This window comes from Arachis duranensis, chromosome 10 (genome assembly GCF_000817695.3).
Source record: "Arachis duranensis cultivar V14167 chromosome 10, aradu.V14167.gnm2.J7QH, whole genome shotgun sequence".
In the NCBI taxonomy this organism is placed as follows: Eukaryota; Viridiplantae; Streptophyta; class Magnoliopsida; order Fabales; family Fabaceae; genus Arachis; species Arachis duranensis.
The window spans coordinates 89,785,200-89,801,967 of record NC_029781.3 but is presented as its reverse complement, the minus strand read 5'-3'; the positions used below and the strand labels follow the sequence as shown (position 1 = coordinate 89,801,967).

The following is a 16,768-nucleotide window of genomic DNA, read 5'->3' as shown; positions in this document are numbered from 1 at the left end:
AATGATTAAATCCTTACTTTATCATTTTACTAATTTTCTTTTATTTTAGAAAATCTTAATCCAAAATAATTTAATGTTTAGATATTTCGTATAAAAATATTTTTTATTTATTATGTTAAAATAATTTTTTAAGTAAAAATAATCTTTTAAAAAATATATTTTCTAGTANTATTAAAGAATTAGTTTTATATAATATATCTAAATTATTGCAATATTAATATTTTAAAAATATTTTTAATGTACCCTACTTAAATAAATAACAATATTAGTAAATAAATAAAGTAACAAATATAATACTTATGATTGATAAAATCTAGATAGAAGTTCCATATATGGATGACAATAGATTCCTATAGAGACGGGGATATACCCCCATCTTCCATAAATGTTCCCCATCCCCCTCTCGTATTCGTAATGAGTAAGAAGACCCCATATCCATCAGATATCCAAGTATATACAAGTATTCATAGATTTTAAAAAATAAATTTTAAATAATTCTAAATTATAATACAAAGTCAGATTTACATTAATTTAAAAAACATATCCATTAGATTTGATTATTTTTAGTGAATAATCTTTTCAACAATTTCATTTAGATCTACTTCAAATCAAAGGATATATACAATGAGAATAATTTCTACCAATGAGAATAATTTTCATTAGCTATAATAAGACAATTTTCATGAGATCTATATATACTTAATTTCTCCAACAAAAAAGCTTACAACAATAACTATTAGGGATTAAAGCTAAGCGAAAAGCTCTACATTCATGTAAAAAATACATGGATGTTATTTAAATAACTTTTTTCATATACGTGTTCCTCCATTTTACAGTTGTTTGTTATACATGTACCTCATATAACGTATCATGTTTTTATTATTTTTCTTCTTCTTTTTTGTTCGTGTTCTTCTTCTTCTTCTTCTTCAACCTAATAAAATTCGACGTTCTCCTCTGTTCATGTTTTTCTTCTCTGCTCGCATTTTTCATTATTGATCTGCATTGAATTCAACGTGATAAGCTCCGTCGTTCTTCTTCTTCTTTGTTTTTTTCTTTGATCTACACTTCTGAATGGAACCAATGAATAATTCAACTTCAAATCAGTTGAATGAGGTTATTACGTTGAGACAGCTAGGGAATGATTGCTGCATGCTATCACAATAATCTTAAACATTGAACAAAGTAAAAGGAGGCCACCGAACCGAACAACATTCATTTGGTGAACCGAAATCACAAAGGCCACCAAACCGAACAATGTACATGTGGTGAATAACTGGTGATCAACTTTCAATCAACAAGAATAGTATTTTTCCTCCTCTTCCTCCTCCTCTTCCTTCTTCTTTCAAATTCTTCTTCTTCTTCTTCTTCTTCTTCTTCTTCTTCTTCTTCTTCTTCTTCTTAATAAAATTCGTCGTTTTTCTCTGTTCGCATTTTTCTTCTCTGCTCGCATTCTTCATTATTGATCTGCATTGAATTCAACATAATAAGCTTCGTTGTTCGTTTTCTTCTTCGATCTACACTTCTGAATGGAAGCAATGAATGATTCAACTTCAAATCAGTTGAATGAGGTTATTACGTTGAGACAGCTAGGGAATGATTGCTGCATACTATCACAGTAATCTTAAACATTGAACAAAATAAAAGGAGGCCACCGAATCGAACAACATTCATTTGGTGAACCGAAATCACAAAGACCACCGAACCGAACAATGTATATATGGTGAATAAATGGTGATCAACTTTCAATCAACAAGAATAGTATTTCTCCTCCTCTTCCTCCTCCTCCTCCTTCTTCTTTCAAATTATTCTTCTTCTTCTTCTTCTTCTTCTTCTTCTTCTTCTTCTTCTTCTTCTTCTTCTTCTTCTTCTTCTTCTTCTTCTTCTTCTTCAACCTAATATAATTCGTCATTTTTCTCTATTCACATTTTTTTCTCTGCTTGCATTCTTCATTATTGATCTGCATTGAATTCAATGTAAAAAGCTCCTTCGTTCTTCTTCTTCTTCATTTTTTTCTATCTATACTTCTGAATGGAAACAATGAATGATTCAACTTCAAATTAGTTAAATGAGGTTATTACCTTGAGACAGCTAGGGAATGATTACTGCATACTATCACAATAATCTTAAACATTGAACAAAGTAAAAGGAGCCACCGAACCGAACAACATTCATTTGGTGAACCGAAATCACAAAGGCCACCGAACCGAACAATGTATATGTGGTGAATAAATGGTGATCAACTTTCAATCAATAAGAATAGTATTTCTCCTCCTCTTCCTCCTCCTTCTCCTTCTTCTTTCAAATTCTTCTTCTTCTTCTTCTTCTTCTTCTTCAACCTAATAAAATTCGTCGTTTTCCTCTATCTGCATTTTTCTTCTCTGCTCACATTCTTCATTATTGATTTGTATTGAATTCAATGTAATAAGCTCCGTCGTTCTTCTTCTTCTTCGTTTTCTTTTTTGATCTATACTTCTGAATGAAAATAATGAATGATTCAACTTCAAATCAGTTGAATCAGGTTATTACGTTGAGACAGCTAGGGAATGATTGTTGCATGCTATCACAATAATCTTAAACATTGAACAAAGTAAAAGGAGGCCATCAGGCCACCGAACCGAACAACATTTATTTGGTGAACCGAAATCACAAAGACCACCGAACCGAACAATGTATATGTGGTGAATAAATGGTGATCAACTTTCAATCAACAAGAATAGTGTTTCTCCTCCTCTTCCTCCTCATCCTCCTTCTTTTTTCAAATTTGCGCTCGTAGGTTCTTCTTCTTCTTCAGTTCAGTGGATAGTGTAACTAGGGTTTTGAAATTGGTTGTTACTCTGTTCAGTACTTCTTTTGCATAGAGAAATACTATTCTTGTTGATTGAAAGTTGATCACCATTTATTCACCACATGTACATTGTTCGGTTCGGTGGCCTCTTTTTACTTTGTTCAATGGTTAAGATTATTGTGATGTGTTTCAGAAGAATAATCCAAATTGCACTCATTCAACTGATTTTGAAGTTGATTCATTCATTATTTCAATTCAAAAGTCCAGATCGAAGAAGAAAACGAAGAAGAAGAAGAACCACAAACCTAATTACTTTGAAGTCAATCCAGATCCATAACGAAGAACGCGAGTAGAGAAGAAGAAGAAGAACAATAAAGAAAATACGAGCAGAGGAGAACGGTGAAGCCTATAACACGAGCAGAGAAGAAGAAGAAGAAGAAGAAGAAGAAGAAGAAGAAGAAGAAGAAGAAGAAGAAGAAGTAACATTTTTTCATAATGAGCGGGCGCGTATTTTCACTCTCATTAATGCGCGTGAATCTATTTGGGATTGGACCAACTTAGTTACATGGTTACATGGATGTGTAGCGCGCCCATACAATTAATTTACTTGCAATGCACTGATGGAGGTTGTGGACGGCAGCTGAGAAGGAGATGTCTGCGATGGCAAACAGCAGGCGGCGTGAAGGCACAGTCGAAGTCTCAGTAAACAGGAGGTGGCGACGTGTGCTCTAGAGGCGACGATGACGCAACGACGATGAAGCTACGACAATGACGCAACAACGATGATGCTGGAGACAATGACGAGTCTTCTGGAGGTAGCAAACTGCAGAGAATGACGAATCTACTGGAGCCAATGACAAGTAGAGGCGGCAACAAATCTAATAGAGTCGGCGATGACTCTACTAAGTGATGAATCGCGACTATGACGACGGTGCCAAGGTTGAAGATGGCAGTGATCGGTGAATATGAGATAAGGAATGAACATGTAAGAGACCAAGTGTTTGAAGGTGAGGGGAGGGAAGGAGACAGAGAGAGACAGTGAAAAAAATTAGGGTTTCTCATAACATATAAAGTTGAGTTTGGCTCTGAGAATAGGACAAGACAAGATATTGAGAACAAGACACTAAAAACAGAGATACAAAATTAGTGTTATTGTATTTTGTTTGGTGATAAATTAGAATAAATTATGAAAATCCGATTTATTCTCATTTTTTTCATTCAAAAAATTTGGGAAGAAAAATATAATAATAAAAAATATAATTATAAAAACTTAACGAGAATAATGAAAGAACAAATAAAAAATAAGTTATATCTCTTGTTAATATCTCTATATTCTTTTTGTTACGATAGATATAAAATATATTAATTTAATGTCTTTGAACACAATATTTCTATCTATTTTTATTTATCAAATACGATTTTATGTCTTTATATTTCTGTCTCAATATTTCGTGTCAATAAACAAATACATCTTAAAAGATATTTTTGTCATTTTACACAAATAGGTATTATACGAATATCTGTGGGATAAGGTCTTATTCCCTTGGCCCCGCTCCGTTTAATTAACGAATCCCTGTCTCTTGTCCTTATGGGTAAAAAATCCCTCCATATCTATTCTCCAACGGATATATTTTTATAAATACCTGTTCTATTAGAAAAAATTGCTGCAGAAATGAAGAATATTATAAGAAAAAGAAAAAAAATAATCGTAAATAAAAGATTACTTACGGAAGAATAATGGAGAATTACAAAACTGATAAGAAGTACATTTTAGGATTAATGATCATTAAGAGTTAAATATCAAGTAAACTCGATTTACTTATTAGTCATCCTGCAATCAGAATTTAAATTATTATTAATATCAATTTGACTTACAAATGTACTTTTTAATTAATATGACCAACACAATTTTTGGTAAATTAATTTAGAGACCGAATCATCGTTTAAGGACAAATGCTTCATTATATATGCAACAGTTAGCTAGAATTAACTCAGCTAACTACTAACCTTTCTTAATCCTAACTCACTCTACTAACGGAATTCTAACTATAGTAAGTTATCAGGTCTCTAGCTAACTCTTCACTAACTGGCTACTATAAATATCTGATGCTGAGCTGGCACCTAATAAACTAACAATGATCTTCAATTCTTCATGGTTTGTGAGTGAGCTATCATAAGTCATAACAACATTCTCTCAGTAGAGAAAGGAGTAAAAGCCGCCATGACGAAAATCGCTCTAGGGACCACCCGAGAGGCTACCCAACCCGATTGCATTCGGGCCCTCGTTGTCGAGTTCATAGCCACCTTCCTGTTTGTCTTCACCGGCGTTGCTTCCGCCATGGCCGCCGGTATCTTCTCGTTTCATTTCACCACCAATAGAATATATAATAAATTTGTTATTATTTAAACTTAGCTTTTAGAATTTGATTTGATTTGTTAATCTTGAAATTATATTTAAGATTCCCTTTTAAAATGGTAACTTGAATATATAGAAAAGCTTAGTGATGGAGATGCACTATTGCCTTTGGTTGCTGTGGCCGTGGCAAGTGCATTTGTGGTGGCTGTGATGATTTCATCCGGTCATATCTCCGGCGGGCACCTCAACCCTGCCGTGACCCTTGGGCTGCTGGTCGGCGGGCACATCACGGTGGTCCGATCGGTCCTTTATTGGATAGATCAGTTGGTAGCATCTGCAGCAGCTTCTTACCTTCTTTGCTACCTTTCCGGGGGACTGGTAATGATCCCTACTTCAATTTCTTCACTGTCATTCCTCTCTTCTCAAAAGTGTCTTTTTCAATTAGTAAACCACTTTTCAATTTTCATGCTTTTTTGCCTAACTAACTCTTTTTACTTACTAGAAAATAAAAATTCCAAGGTCTTTTTTTTTCGGATTACAAGTTAATTTGTATAGAATATAGATTACATATTGCTAATTAATGACTAAATTAATGAGTGAGTTTTCTTTTGTATTCTCAGTAGCGTGTGTATATATATATAAAGTTTATAGAAGACCATTAATGAAAGTCAGTTATATGAACACAAAATTAATCATTCTGGAAAAGAAAATAAAGGTGACAAAAAGGTAAAAGTTCTCTATATACACTAAAAATTTAAAAAATCAGTCATGTCTTTTGTATTTATATATATTAATTTACATATATTATCAATCATTAAAATAATTAAACCTAACATAATATTAAAATAATTAAACCTAACATAAATCATAATAAAATAATTAACCTTACGTTGTTTTGTATAATAATTTTTGTTATAACATGCCAAATACATATTTCTATTAAGAGTGACATCAGACTAGGTAGGTTAGGCTTCACTTTCTATAGGTTTTTTTTTTCAAGTAATAAGTCTGGTCTATTATATTAATGAGTCTGACTTAATCTAAAACTTATTAAAAAGTCTACTAATTTTTTTTAAAAATAAAAAATTAAATATATTATTTAAATTTTTTTTTAATAAAAAATATTTATATATAATATGCCAAATTTAATGTTTACAAAAATTTTAAGTTTTTAAAGTATTTAAATTATAGAAAAGTATTATAATAAAATATAATAAATTTAAAATAGCCAATAACTTTGTTAATGATGAAAAGTTTTTTTATATATTTATTTATATTTTAACAAATTTAGACATGTTTGATAAGCTAATAAAACTAATTAGTGAATTTAAACTTATCCTATTAATATATTTAAAATTTTATAGTAATTTAATTCTAGATCTATTTTGTAGCAGATCATATCAGACAAAACACAAACTAGTATTTTATTTCGAATTTCTATACAAAATAATAATTTTTTTTGTACATATAATATGCTAGAATAAAAAATAGCCAAGTAGACATAAGGGATTTTTTTTTTTTTTTGAATTTCACATTGTCAATTATAATATATCTTAGGATCCAGATAGGCAATATATGTTTAACCTACATTATTATAACAACAATTTATAAAAAATGATAGAGATATAAAAGAACATGGAAACATGTAATTATCGTAGGACCACACATGATTATGATTAAAGAACAGTGTTAATTAATAATTACTGAATGAAATTTTGCATGTGCAACATGATTATGATTAAAGAACATCAAAGTGTTAATTAATAATTACTGAATGAAATTTTGCATGTGCAGGCAATTCCAGTTCATACTCTAGCAAGTGGAGTTGGGTACAGTCAAGGAGTGATTTGGGAGATAGTGTTGACTTTCTCATTGTTGTTTACTGTCTATGGAAATATGGTGGATCACAAGAAGGGAGTTCCTACTGGACAGGGGCCCACAATAGTCGGGTTTGTTGTTGGGGCCAATATCCTCGCTGGTGGAGCTTTTTCTGCCGTCTCAATGAACCCAGCAAGATCTTTTGGGCCTGCATTGGTCATGGGTAACTGGACCGGTCATTGGATTTATTGGGTTGGGCCTCTTATTGGTGGAGGCCTTGCAGGCTTCATCTACGAGCATTTTCTCATTGACCGTACGCATACTTTACTCCCTCTTGATGAAGAAAACTAATCACATTTTGGATTTCAACTTGTTTTTATTAGCTTCTATCATATCTATGGGGTATTTTATTTCTTCATCCTCAACTAATTTTTTTGTTTTTAGTGTAATTTGTGAACTAAATGTTGGGAATGCCCTCTTTATGTAGAATTATTAGTTCATTAATGATATGAACCCGAATAAAATTAGAGTTGCTATGTATTAGTAACACAAAAGAATATATAATATAAAATATTACCGGCTCCATTCCTTTGAAAAGGAAGGATAATAATATGGTGCATTATATCTTTCAATAAAAAGTGAAGATTGTTTCTTTTATTAATAGAAAAAAAAAATTACTAAAAAAAATCATATACATACACATATTCTTTATAAATTTAATGAATTTTTTTTCACTCAATCTTATTCTTTAACAAATAAATTAGCGTATACTAAAAACTGTCAAGTAGACATTCTTTGCTATTAGCGAATAGTATTGTTAAGGATGTATATTTTACAGAAATATCATTCTAACTCATTATTAATGATTAATTACTATCTTCCAAATTTAATGTGTTGATGTATATATGCTTGTAAGACCATATAGTTTATATAGTTTATTAGTTACACAAAGTTAGTTAGCCCAGCTGTTCATAACGAATTGGTGAAGACCACAGCAACTCTCACCGCATAAGCTGCATCATCCTCCACCAACAAACAGATGGGGGACTCTCAAATCACGTTGACACATAAAAGGAGTAAAAGGATTTCAAAGTTACAGAATTGAAAGTCGAACCTGACTTCTCATGTTCAGACATGTTACATTGTTACAATGCAAAAAGATTTGCCACTAGCTGTTTTATTTTCCATTTCAATGTTTAACTAATATTAATAATATAAGATCCTGAAATAAATTATTTTATTTTATATTTATTAAATTTAATTTTAGTTCTATACTTACTGTTTTTCAAATTAGCCATATTAGTTTTATAAATTTAAAAGAATTTTTTATTAATTATAATATATTTTTTATTTCTATGATTATGTTCTTTATTTTTTTCTCTATAAATACTTGAAAAATATAATCAATATAAACTAATTGATGAGTTTTTAAACTTTAAAAATAATAATTAATTTAATATAAAATAAAATTAAAAAAAATATTTATTATGAAAATGAGAATGTAAATTTAATTTTATATAATTATTTAATTATAACGAATTAACTAGTTCAATTAACTTGTACGGCACCAGTTGAATAAATAATTTAATAACCAATTATTTAACCGGTTCAACTCTAATAACTATGCAATAAACTCTTCAATATTCCTCTTTCTAAAAAGCTTTTTGAAACTAACTTTCTCACATGGTGTCACCTTACCAGGCTTACCACCTATTGTCAAGAGTTTCGGGATCATATCATACTCTTCGCATCAATAGATGCATCATTCAAACATAAAGTTATTGGGTGCCACTTTGTGCATGAGATACGGTCATACGGACCAAAGTTCATACAACCTTTGCCTTCCAAATGAAGGCACGGGATTGTCATCAATTGCAATTTCAATTGGGATCGGTTAAAAAACTGATAATGCTCCACATCCATATAAAATACTTATCCAAGTCATTCAAGCAATTTTTTGTTAACGTGTCTTTTCCTTCTTTCCAAATTACGTGAAATATACGTGCGCTTCTCTCTCTCTCTTTTATCAACGTAATAGATAAATCTCTTCTTCAACGTAAACATTCATTTTCCTCTTCTCTTCTTCAACGTTAACAATTTGTATTGTAATTTTTGGATCTGCAATCTCTGCTGATCATCGTTCTTCTTCTTTTTTTTTCTTCTGCTCGTTGTTCTTCTTTGCTGCTTATCCTTCTTCTTCCTATTCTTCTTCGTTTTCTTAATCGATTTTGTGGATTTATCTTTTCGTTTTCAGATTTCAATATTCTATCAAAACAATGAATGATTCAACTTCAAATCAGTTGAATAAGAACGTTTTGGATTATTCTTCTGAAATGAATCAAGCGGACGTGGTTTGTATTTTTTTTTAATCGATTTAAATGGAATGCAATTGTTAAATTGAATTGAATTGAATTGAATGTATGCATATGTTCTGAATTGAATTGAATTGAATTGATAATCTCTCAATTGTAGACACATGTGTTTTGAATTTATATAATGAATAATGTTTCATTTATTTAGTACGATACAATTGTTTTACCATAATAACATGTTCTGTTCATTCTGCAGAAAGCTGTTTGAATTTGATTTTATATAATAGATAATATTCCGTTTATTTAGTACTATACAATTGTTTTACCATGATAACGTGTTCGGTTCATTATGAAGAAAGCTGTTTGAATTTAATTTTATATAATGGATAATGTTTCATTCATTTAATATTATAAAATTATTTCACCATAATAATGTGTTCATTTCATTATGCAAAAAGCTGTTTATTGCAAATATATATCTTTTCTCCCAAGTCTCCATTCCAAGTGATCCACTAGTTTATAGCAAATAATCTCTATTATATGCGCACAAGGAGCAAGCGCGTCAAAGTAATTAGTTTCTATGAGTTGCGCCACGTTATTCTCATTGAATTTTGTTGTGTTGCTATTCTTTTCCAAACTTCCCAATAAGTAAAATTCTTTAACATCTCCAAATGAAATATTAAAGGCCCTGTCTTTTGTATTAGATTCATAAATTTATTTCTCTCAAAGTCCATCCAATCACTCTTTTAGATTATTTTTTGAATCGAATTGAATTGAATGTACGTAAGTGTTCTGAATTGAATTGAATTGATAATCTCTAAATTGTAGACACAATTGTATTGAATTTGATTTTATATAATAGATAATGTTCCATTCATTTAGTACTATACAGTTGATTCAACTTAATAACGTTTTCGGTTCATTATGCAGAAAGCTGTTTTGAATTTGATTTTATATAATGGATAATATTATGTGCATTTAGTACTATACATTTGATTCACCTTAATAACGTGTTCGGTTCATTATGCATAAAGCTGTTTTGAATTTGATTTTATATAATGGATAATGTTCCATTCCTTTAGTACTATACAGTTGATTCACCTTAATAACGTGTTTGGTTCATTATGCAGAAAGCTGTTTTGAAACTGAATACTGATAGAAACATTTTTTTAATAGTGATATATGCACTTTTTTTGTCCATCCAGTGTATTAATTTTGGTTCATTTGGATTTTTAGAGCTATTAATGTTTGGTAAATACCCTGATTTCCATTCACTGCAAACTTGGAACAAAACAGCAGCCAGACAGTTACAATAGATATATACATTAACATTTCAAACCAATAAGACAAGGACTAATCCATCTTAAATCAGATATATACATTAACATTAGATTTCCAATAACATTTACATTAATATTCACATGTATACATTGAAAGAAGCAGTGTTTTCTTTTTTAAACAAGTTAAACAAAAGAGTGTTAATTACAACTAGTCAAATAAAGTATATCCTATTTACTATCTAAATCCCCAGATGTGAATTTACAATAAGGGCTGGAGAGGGTAGCAGATGGCTTCGGGAGTCTTATTGCTTCAGATGCTCGAATCACTTGGTCTCTCATTTCGTACATATGGTTACGTTATAGCGCGGCTTCTCCTTCTTTGTCACCATTGTCTTCTTCATTTTTGCTGTAAGGACAAAAAAATTTGGTCAATGATTCACTCAATATACTGACAAACACAAGCATGCACATTTTAATAAAGTGAATCAAAATGAGCAACTCCACTGAACCGAATAACATTTATGTGCTAAATAAAATGTGATAAACATTCATTCATCAAGAAAAATATTTTTGCATGCACAAGGAATCAACTAAACACACTAACAATCAAGTGAATCCACATGAGCAACTCCATTGAACCGAACAACATTCATGTGCTGAATAAAACGTGACAAACATTCAATCTTCAAGAAAAATATTTCTGCATGCACAAGGACTCAACTGAACACACTAACAATCAAGTGAATCAAAATGAGCAACTCTATTGAATTGAACAACATTCACGTGCTGAATAAAACGTGATAAACATTCAATCATCAAGAAAAATATTTCTACATGCACAAGGACTCAAATGAACACACTAACAATCAAGTGAATCAAAATGAGCAACTTCAATGAACCGAATAATATTCATGTACTGAATAAAATGTGATAAATATTTAATCATCAAGAAAAATATTTCTACATGCACAATGACTCAACTGAACACACTAACAATCAAGTGAATCAAAATGACCAACACCAATGAACCGATTAATATATCACAGAAAGAAAATAACAACACATTTTCTATTCGTATGCCCTAGTTATGCAATAAAAATGGATTTAGAATAAGCCGATCTACTAAATGAAGCAACTCAATCCACTAAACCTTAAATCGAACTAGGAGAAACGCGAGTTTTGAGAGAAATTAAATGAACATAATAACGACAGTTTTTCTCATACCTTGCAGAGTCTCTATTTTTGTTTTTGTTTGTTTTTTCTTCTTCCTTTCGAAAGCTTGACGCGATTCTGGAGTAGGAGCAGTTTCCGCAGAAAACACGATAGAGGTTTGAGAGATTTTGAGAGAGATTTGAACTTCTCCAGTGACGGTTTCAAGGTTGAAGAAGGAACGTTGTTTCATAAGGAAGGCGCGAATAAATGTTAAATGTTTTGGGAGTTTAGGTGCGTGAATACATGCTCACTTAATGGAATTTGGTTCTTTTGGTGTTGGGTCAGCTTGGATGAACTTGGATGGAAAATTAAATGCATGTGTAGTATGACTGGTAAAAAAATTGCCTCTACTTTTGATTATCTACTAGTATTTTTATCTTTCATAACATTATGGAAATATAAATTTTTTAAAATTACGTTAATTTTATTCTGATATTATAAATTATGGCAAAAAAATTTGTAGAATCAAATTATTTTTATAAAAAAATCATAAGAGATAAAAGTCCCCGTTAACTAAGAAGGTCAGAATTTTCGTACATAAAAAAATTAAATAATAAACTTTTTAGTTATTATTTTTATGTGAAAGAATTTAATTTTTTACTAATAATTAATTTTAATATTCATTGTCTAAAACTTAAAAGAATTTAATATGTATACTTTTATATTTAATTAGGTGTTAAGTTTGTTGCACAAATAAAAATAATTAATATCATGGTTGTTATTTAAAAATATTTTTTCTTTATCTATATAAAAGTATAATTAGATATTATCCAAATTCTATGAAATAAATATTTGAAGGAAGAGAAGTAAAAATAAAGATTAGAAAGATAAGCGATAAAATTTAAAATTTGATAAAAATTTAAAAAGTATACATATAATAATAATATTTTTTATATGAATAATATATTTTTATCAAGGTTGCTAGAACGGGATCGGTCAATAAACCGATGAGGTCACTGGTTCAATGGTTCACTGGTTTGACCGGAGTTCAACCGATTTAATTAAATATTAAATAAAATTATTAAAAAACTTAAAATAATCTTAAGTATATAAATTCAATAATTTCTAACTTAATAAAATTTAATATTTCACATGATAAATTATCCATTACTTAATATTAGAGGTTCACAAACAACGTCAAACATCAAAGTTTATAACTAAACAAAAAATAAAACGTACATAATGACAAACCCATAATGTTCTACATTCAAAAGATACAATTACTAGCAAGTTTTCAACTAATCAAAGGTGCAACTCATCAAAAATCATAATTATCATTAAGTGTTCTAACATCTCTATCATAAACAGGTAATCCAAAGCCACCATCATCAGAAGTACCACCAAAAGAAGCTGTATTTGAAGAATCAGCAACATTAGGAAAATCCACATCAAGTTCCACATCTCTTCCATCTAATAAAATAAAATAGAAAACCAAGAAAAAGTTAAAGTTACAACTTTATATCAAATATTGAGAGGAAATGAAACAAGTTTTGCTTTTTCAATCACCTTTAGGATATGAAGGCATAGCATTATCCGTATAAATTAAATTTTCAATGCCTTCGATGTCTCCATTAGTAAATTCACGATCATCTTCATCCGGCATTACCCAAAAATCTACTGTGTCAATGCTTTGAATGTCAATTGGATCATAATTCTTCTTCTTGCGATGCATTCTAGATTGAAGGCGTAGATTATAAGTGACATAAACAATGTCACTTAGTCTTTGATGCTCTAATCGGTTCCTCCTCTTTGAATGGATTTGTTCAAAGAGGCTCCAGTTCCTCTCGCAGCCGGATGATGAAGATGTTTGATGAAGAAGACGAATTGCTATTTTTTGCAAGTTAGGAGCACTCCCACCGTGTAGCCTCCACCATTCACCTACCAGAATATGAAATTTAACCATCAATTCTCATTCAATATTTAAAAAACATTCAAAGTAAATTGAACATAGAAATATAAATACTTACCAGGTTCAAGTCTATTAATTGCTTTCAATGCACTTTCCCTTCCAAAACTTCCTTTTCGATCTCGATATAATTGTATCTCTTGCATTGCGGCAACCGAGTCATTGCAAAGAGTTTCAATATCAAATAAATCAAGCAAAGACCTCAAGATATTTGCCTTCTCAACAAACCCCTCACTATAGAAGTAATCTGGATTCAAAAAGTATGCTGCTGCATGGAGGTCACGCTTCAAATGCTTATCCCACCGCATTTTCAAGATACTTGTATAAGGTGTGTATGCAGATTTCCTATTTCTAAACATTGTCTTGATATTAATTTTGGCTCTTTGCATGCCCGCATACACGATACCCAGAGAAAGTTTCTCATCAGCATCAACAAGCCTCAATAACTTAATTAGAGGACCAACAAGCATAACAGTAGTAAAATAATCCTCCCAAAACTTACTATCCAAGATAATTGAACTAACCATCTTCCCATTGACACTCTTGGATAATTTATGAGAAGTGAAATATTTGTCAATCACCAATGATTGCAAGTCTTTTTTATAATCATATATACTTTTCAAAGTAATAAAAACAGTAGCAAAACGTGTTACTCCTGGTCGAACAATTTCTTTCTACTCTTTTCTTTTTCTAAGCCATGACAAGAAAATCATATGATTGTAAACAAAGACAGTCACTTTTGAAGCACGAGAGGCAAGGTCAGCTATGTGAGGAAGACTTGCTATGTCTTTCAAGATAAGATTGATGCAATGAGCAGCACAAGGAGACCAAAAAATGTTTGGATACTTTTCATGAATGAGTTTTCCAGCAGATACATAATTCGTAGCATTATCAGTAACCACATGCACAATGTTACTAGACCCAACCCACTCAATAACCTCAGCAAACAATTTAAACAAGGTATCGGCAGTTTTTATCATATCAAAAGCATCAACAGACTTAACAAATGACATACAAGTAGGATAATAAACTAGAAAATTAATTAACGTATGCTGCCTTTGATCAGTCCAGCCATCTGCCATCAGTGTACAACCAGTCTTTTTCCACGAGCTTCTATAACCTTCAACAAGCAACTGGCACTCCTTCTTAAGATCGGCCAGCAAATGAACTCTCATTTCATCATATGACGGTCCCTTGAAACTAGGTCCAATTGCAGCAACGCCGTCCAATGCAGGTTGAAAGTAAGGCGATTGAATTGCATTGAATAGAATCTGTGCATCAATGATCCATCTTGCAAGCCCCAACTTAACCTTGTGTTTAACTTGTTTACTGGCCAAGACACTTTTCAAAGTTGGTTGAGAGCCTGTCATAGTCCTTTCCTTAAAATAACTTCCAATTAGAGTAGCAGCAATCGCTCTTCTCTTTCCTTTGTCTCCCATTGTTGCAGGAGCCGGAGGTTGTACAGGATTAGGCGCTTCACCCTCTTCTTCCGCTTGTGTTTCACTTTCCACATCATAACAATTAGCTGTATATTTTTTTTTTCTGCCTTATTTTTTTTCCTCCAAAAGCCTTTTGAATTGAAGTTGAACATCTTCAGTTACTTTGTTACAAACTTTAATTTGTCCAGGAATTTTTGCAAGATGATATTTCATTCTATATATCCCCCCATTGTAAGTATTCACTGTAAAATACAGCCAACCTGGATCAGATTTACCTCTGGATGAACTAGTTTGAGAATCTTGAACAGCATTATCTTGTGGCTGTGGGTTACTTTGTGATTGTTCCATCTATAACAATAAGAAAATCAAAGACCAGAAAACAACTTCAGAAAACCATGAAATTAATGAAATAGCAAGCATATTCAGAAGCAGCAAAAAATATTCATCATGAAGCAACAAACAGAAGCAGCAAAACATATTCAAAATCAAAAACAGCAATGATGAAAATAATGAAACAGCAAACATATTAGAAGCAGCTTAAAATATTCATCATGATTCATGAAGCAGTTAACAGAAGCAGCAAAACATATTCAAAATAGAAAACAGCAATCATGAAAATAATGAAATAGCAATTAAAATAAGAAGCAGCAAAAAATATTCATCATGATTCATGAAGCAGCAAATAGAAGCAGCATAGCAGCAAACATATTCAGAAGCAGCAAAACATATTCAAAATCAAAAACATCAATCATGAAAATAATGAAACAGCAATCAAAATAACCTCAGAAAATAAAAAACATAAATCAAGAAGGCAGCATAGAACAGGCGAGCTCATAGAACCTCAGAAAATCAAAATCTAAAATCAAGAAGGCAGCATAGAACAGGCGAGCTCACGCGAGATCAAAAAATCAAAATCAAGAAGCATAGAACTCATAAATCATAATCAGAATTCAGAAGGAAGCAAGTTCAAAATCAAGAAGACAAGAACAGAGTCTTACCGAATTCAGAAGGAGGCGGGCTCGGCCGGTGGTGGTCGCGGCTGCTGTGGATGGTTGTGGGTGGCGACGAGGAGGCAGGCTCGGCCGGTGGTGGTAGCTGTTGTTGTCGATGGTTGTGGGTGGTGACGAGGAGGCGGGCTCGGTCGGTGGTGGTCACTGTTGCTGTCGATGGTTGGTGGGTGAACGGAGGCTGCTGCCGAATGCTCAATTAGGTTAGGGGAAAGGGGAAGAAAGGGGAAGAAAGGGGGGATAACTCAAATTAGGGTTAGTGGCTTAGGAGACTTTCGCGAACGCCTTTCTCCTTTTTTTTAAAAAATGCCAAAACGACGTCGTTTGGCGTCTGAAGTTGCAAACCACTGAACCGCCAAAAAACCGGACGGTTCTTCCGGTTCGCCGGTTAACCGCCGGTTCGACCAGTTTTTTTACCAGTTATGATTTTTATTGATATTTAATTATAAATTTAATTTTTTTATAATTTTATAAATTTATTTAAATTATATTATTTTATTAATTTTATTTTTTGTAGAACAAAAAAGTAGAGAGAAATAGAGATTAAAAGAGAAAAGAGAGAGAAAGATAAAGAAGAAAGAGAGAGGGAGTTTATTAATTTTGGAGGAAAAAATTTATTTAATTGTAATGAAAGAATATCTCGTGACACATCT

The 16,768-nt window shown here is 31.5% G+C and overlaps 3 protein-coding genes across 3 annotated transcripts; 1 reads left to right on the top strand and 2 right to left on the bottom strand.

Moving 5' to 3' along the window:
- Positions 1–4,844: 4,844 nt before the first annotated feature.
- Positions 4,845–7,597, top strand: LOC107470789 (aquaporin TIP4-1). The gene is made up of 3 exons (XM_016090210.3): positions 4,845–5,133; positions 5,278–5,519; positions 6,936–7,597. Exons 1-3 carry the CDS (start codon positions 5,007–5,009, stop codon positions 7,308–7,310), a joined length of 744 nt encoding a protein of 247 aa, XP_015945696.1. The 5' UTR covers positions 4,845–5,006; the 3' UTR covers positions 7,311–7,597.
- Positions 7,598–13,021: 5,424 nt separating this feature from the next.
- On the bottom strand, positions 13,022–14,196 carry LOC127743020 (uncharacterized). The gene is made up of 3 exons (XM_052255682.1): positions 13,731–14,196; positions 13,270–13,641; positions 13,022–13,173 (listed from the first exon to the last, which is right to left on the bottom strand). Exons 1-3 carry the CDS (start codon positions 14,194–14,196, stop codon positions 13,022–13,024), a joined length of 990 nt encoding a protein of 329 aa, XP_052111642.1.
- A 147-nt stretch (positions 14,197–14,343) lies between these two features.
- On the bottom strand, positions 14,344–15,108 carry LOC127743019 (uncharacterized). The gene has a single exon (XM_052255681.1). The coding sequence runs from the start codon at positions 15,106–15,108 to the stop codon at positions 14,344–14,346; it is 765 nt and encodes a 254-aa protein (XP_052111641.1).
- Between the last annotated feature and the right edge of the window lie 1,660 nt (positions 15,109–16,768).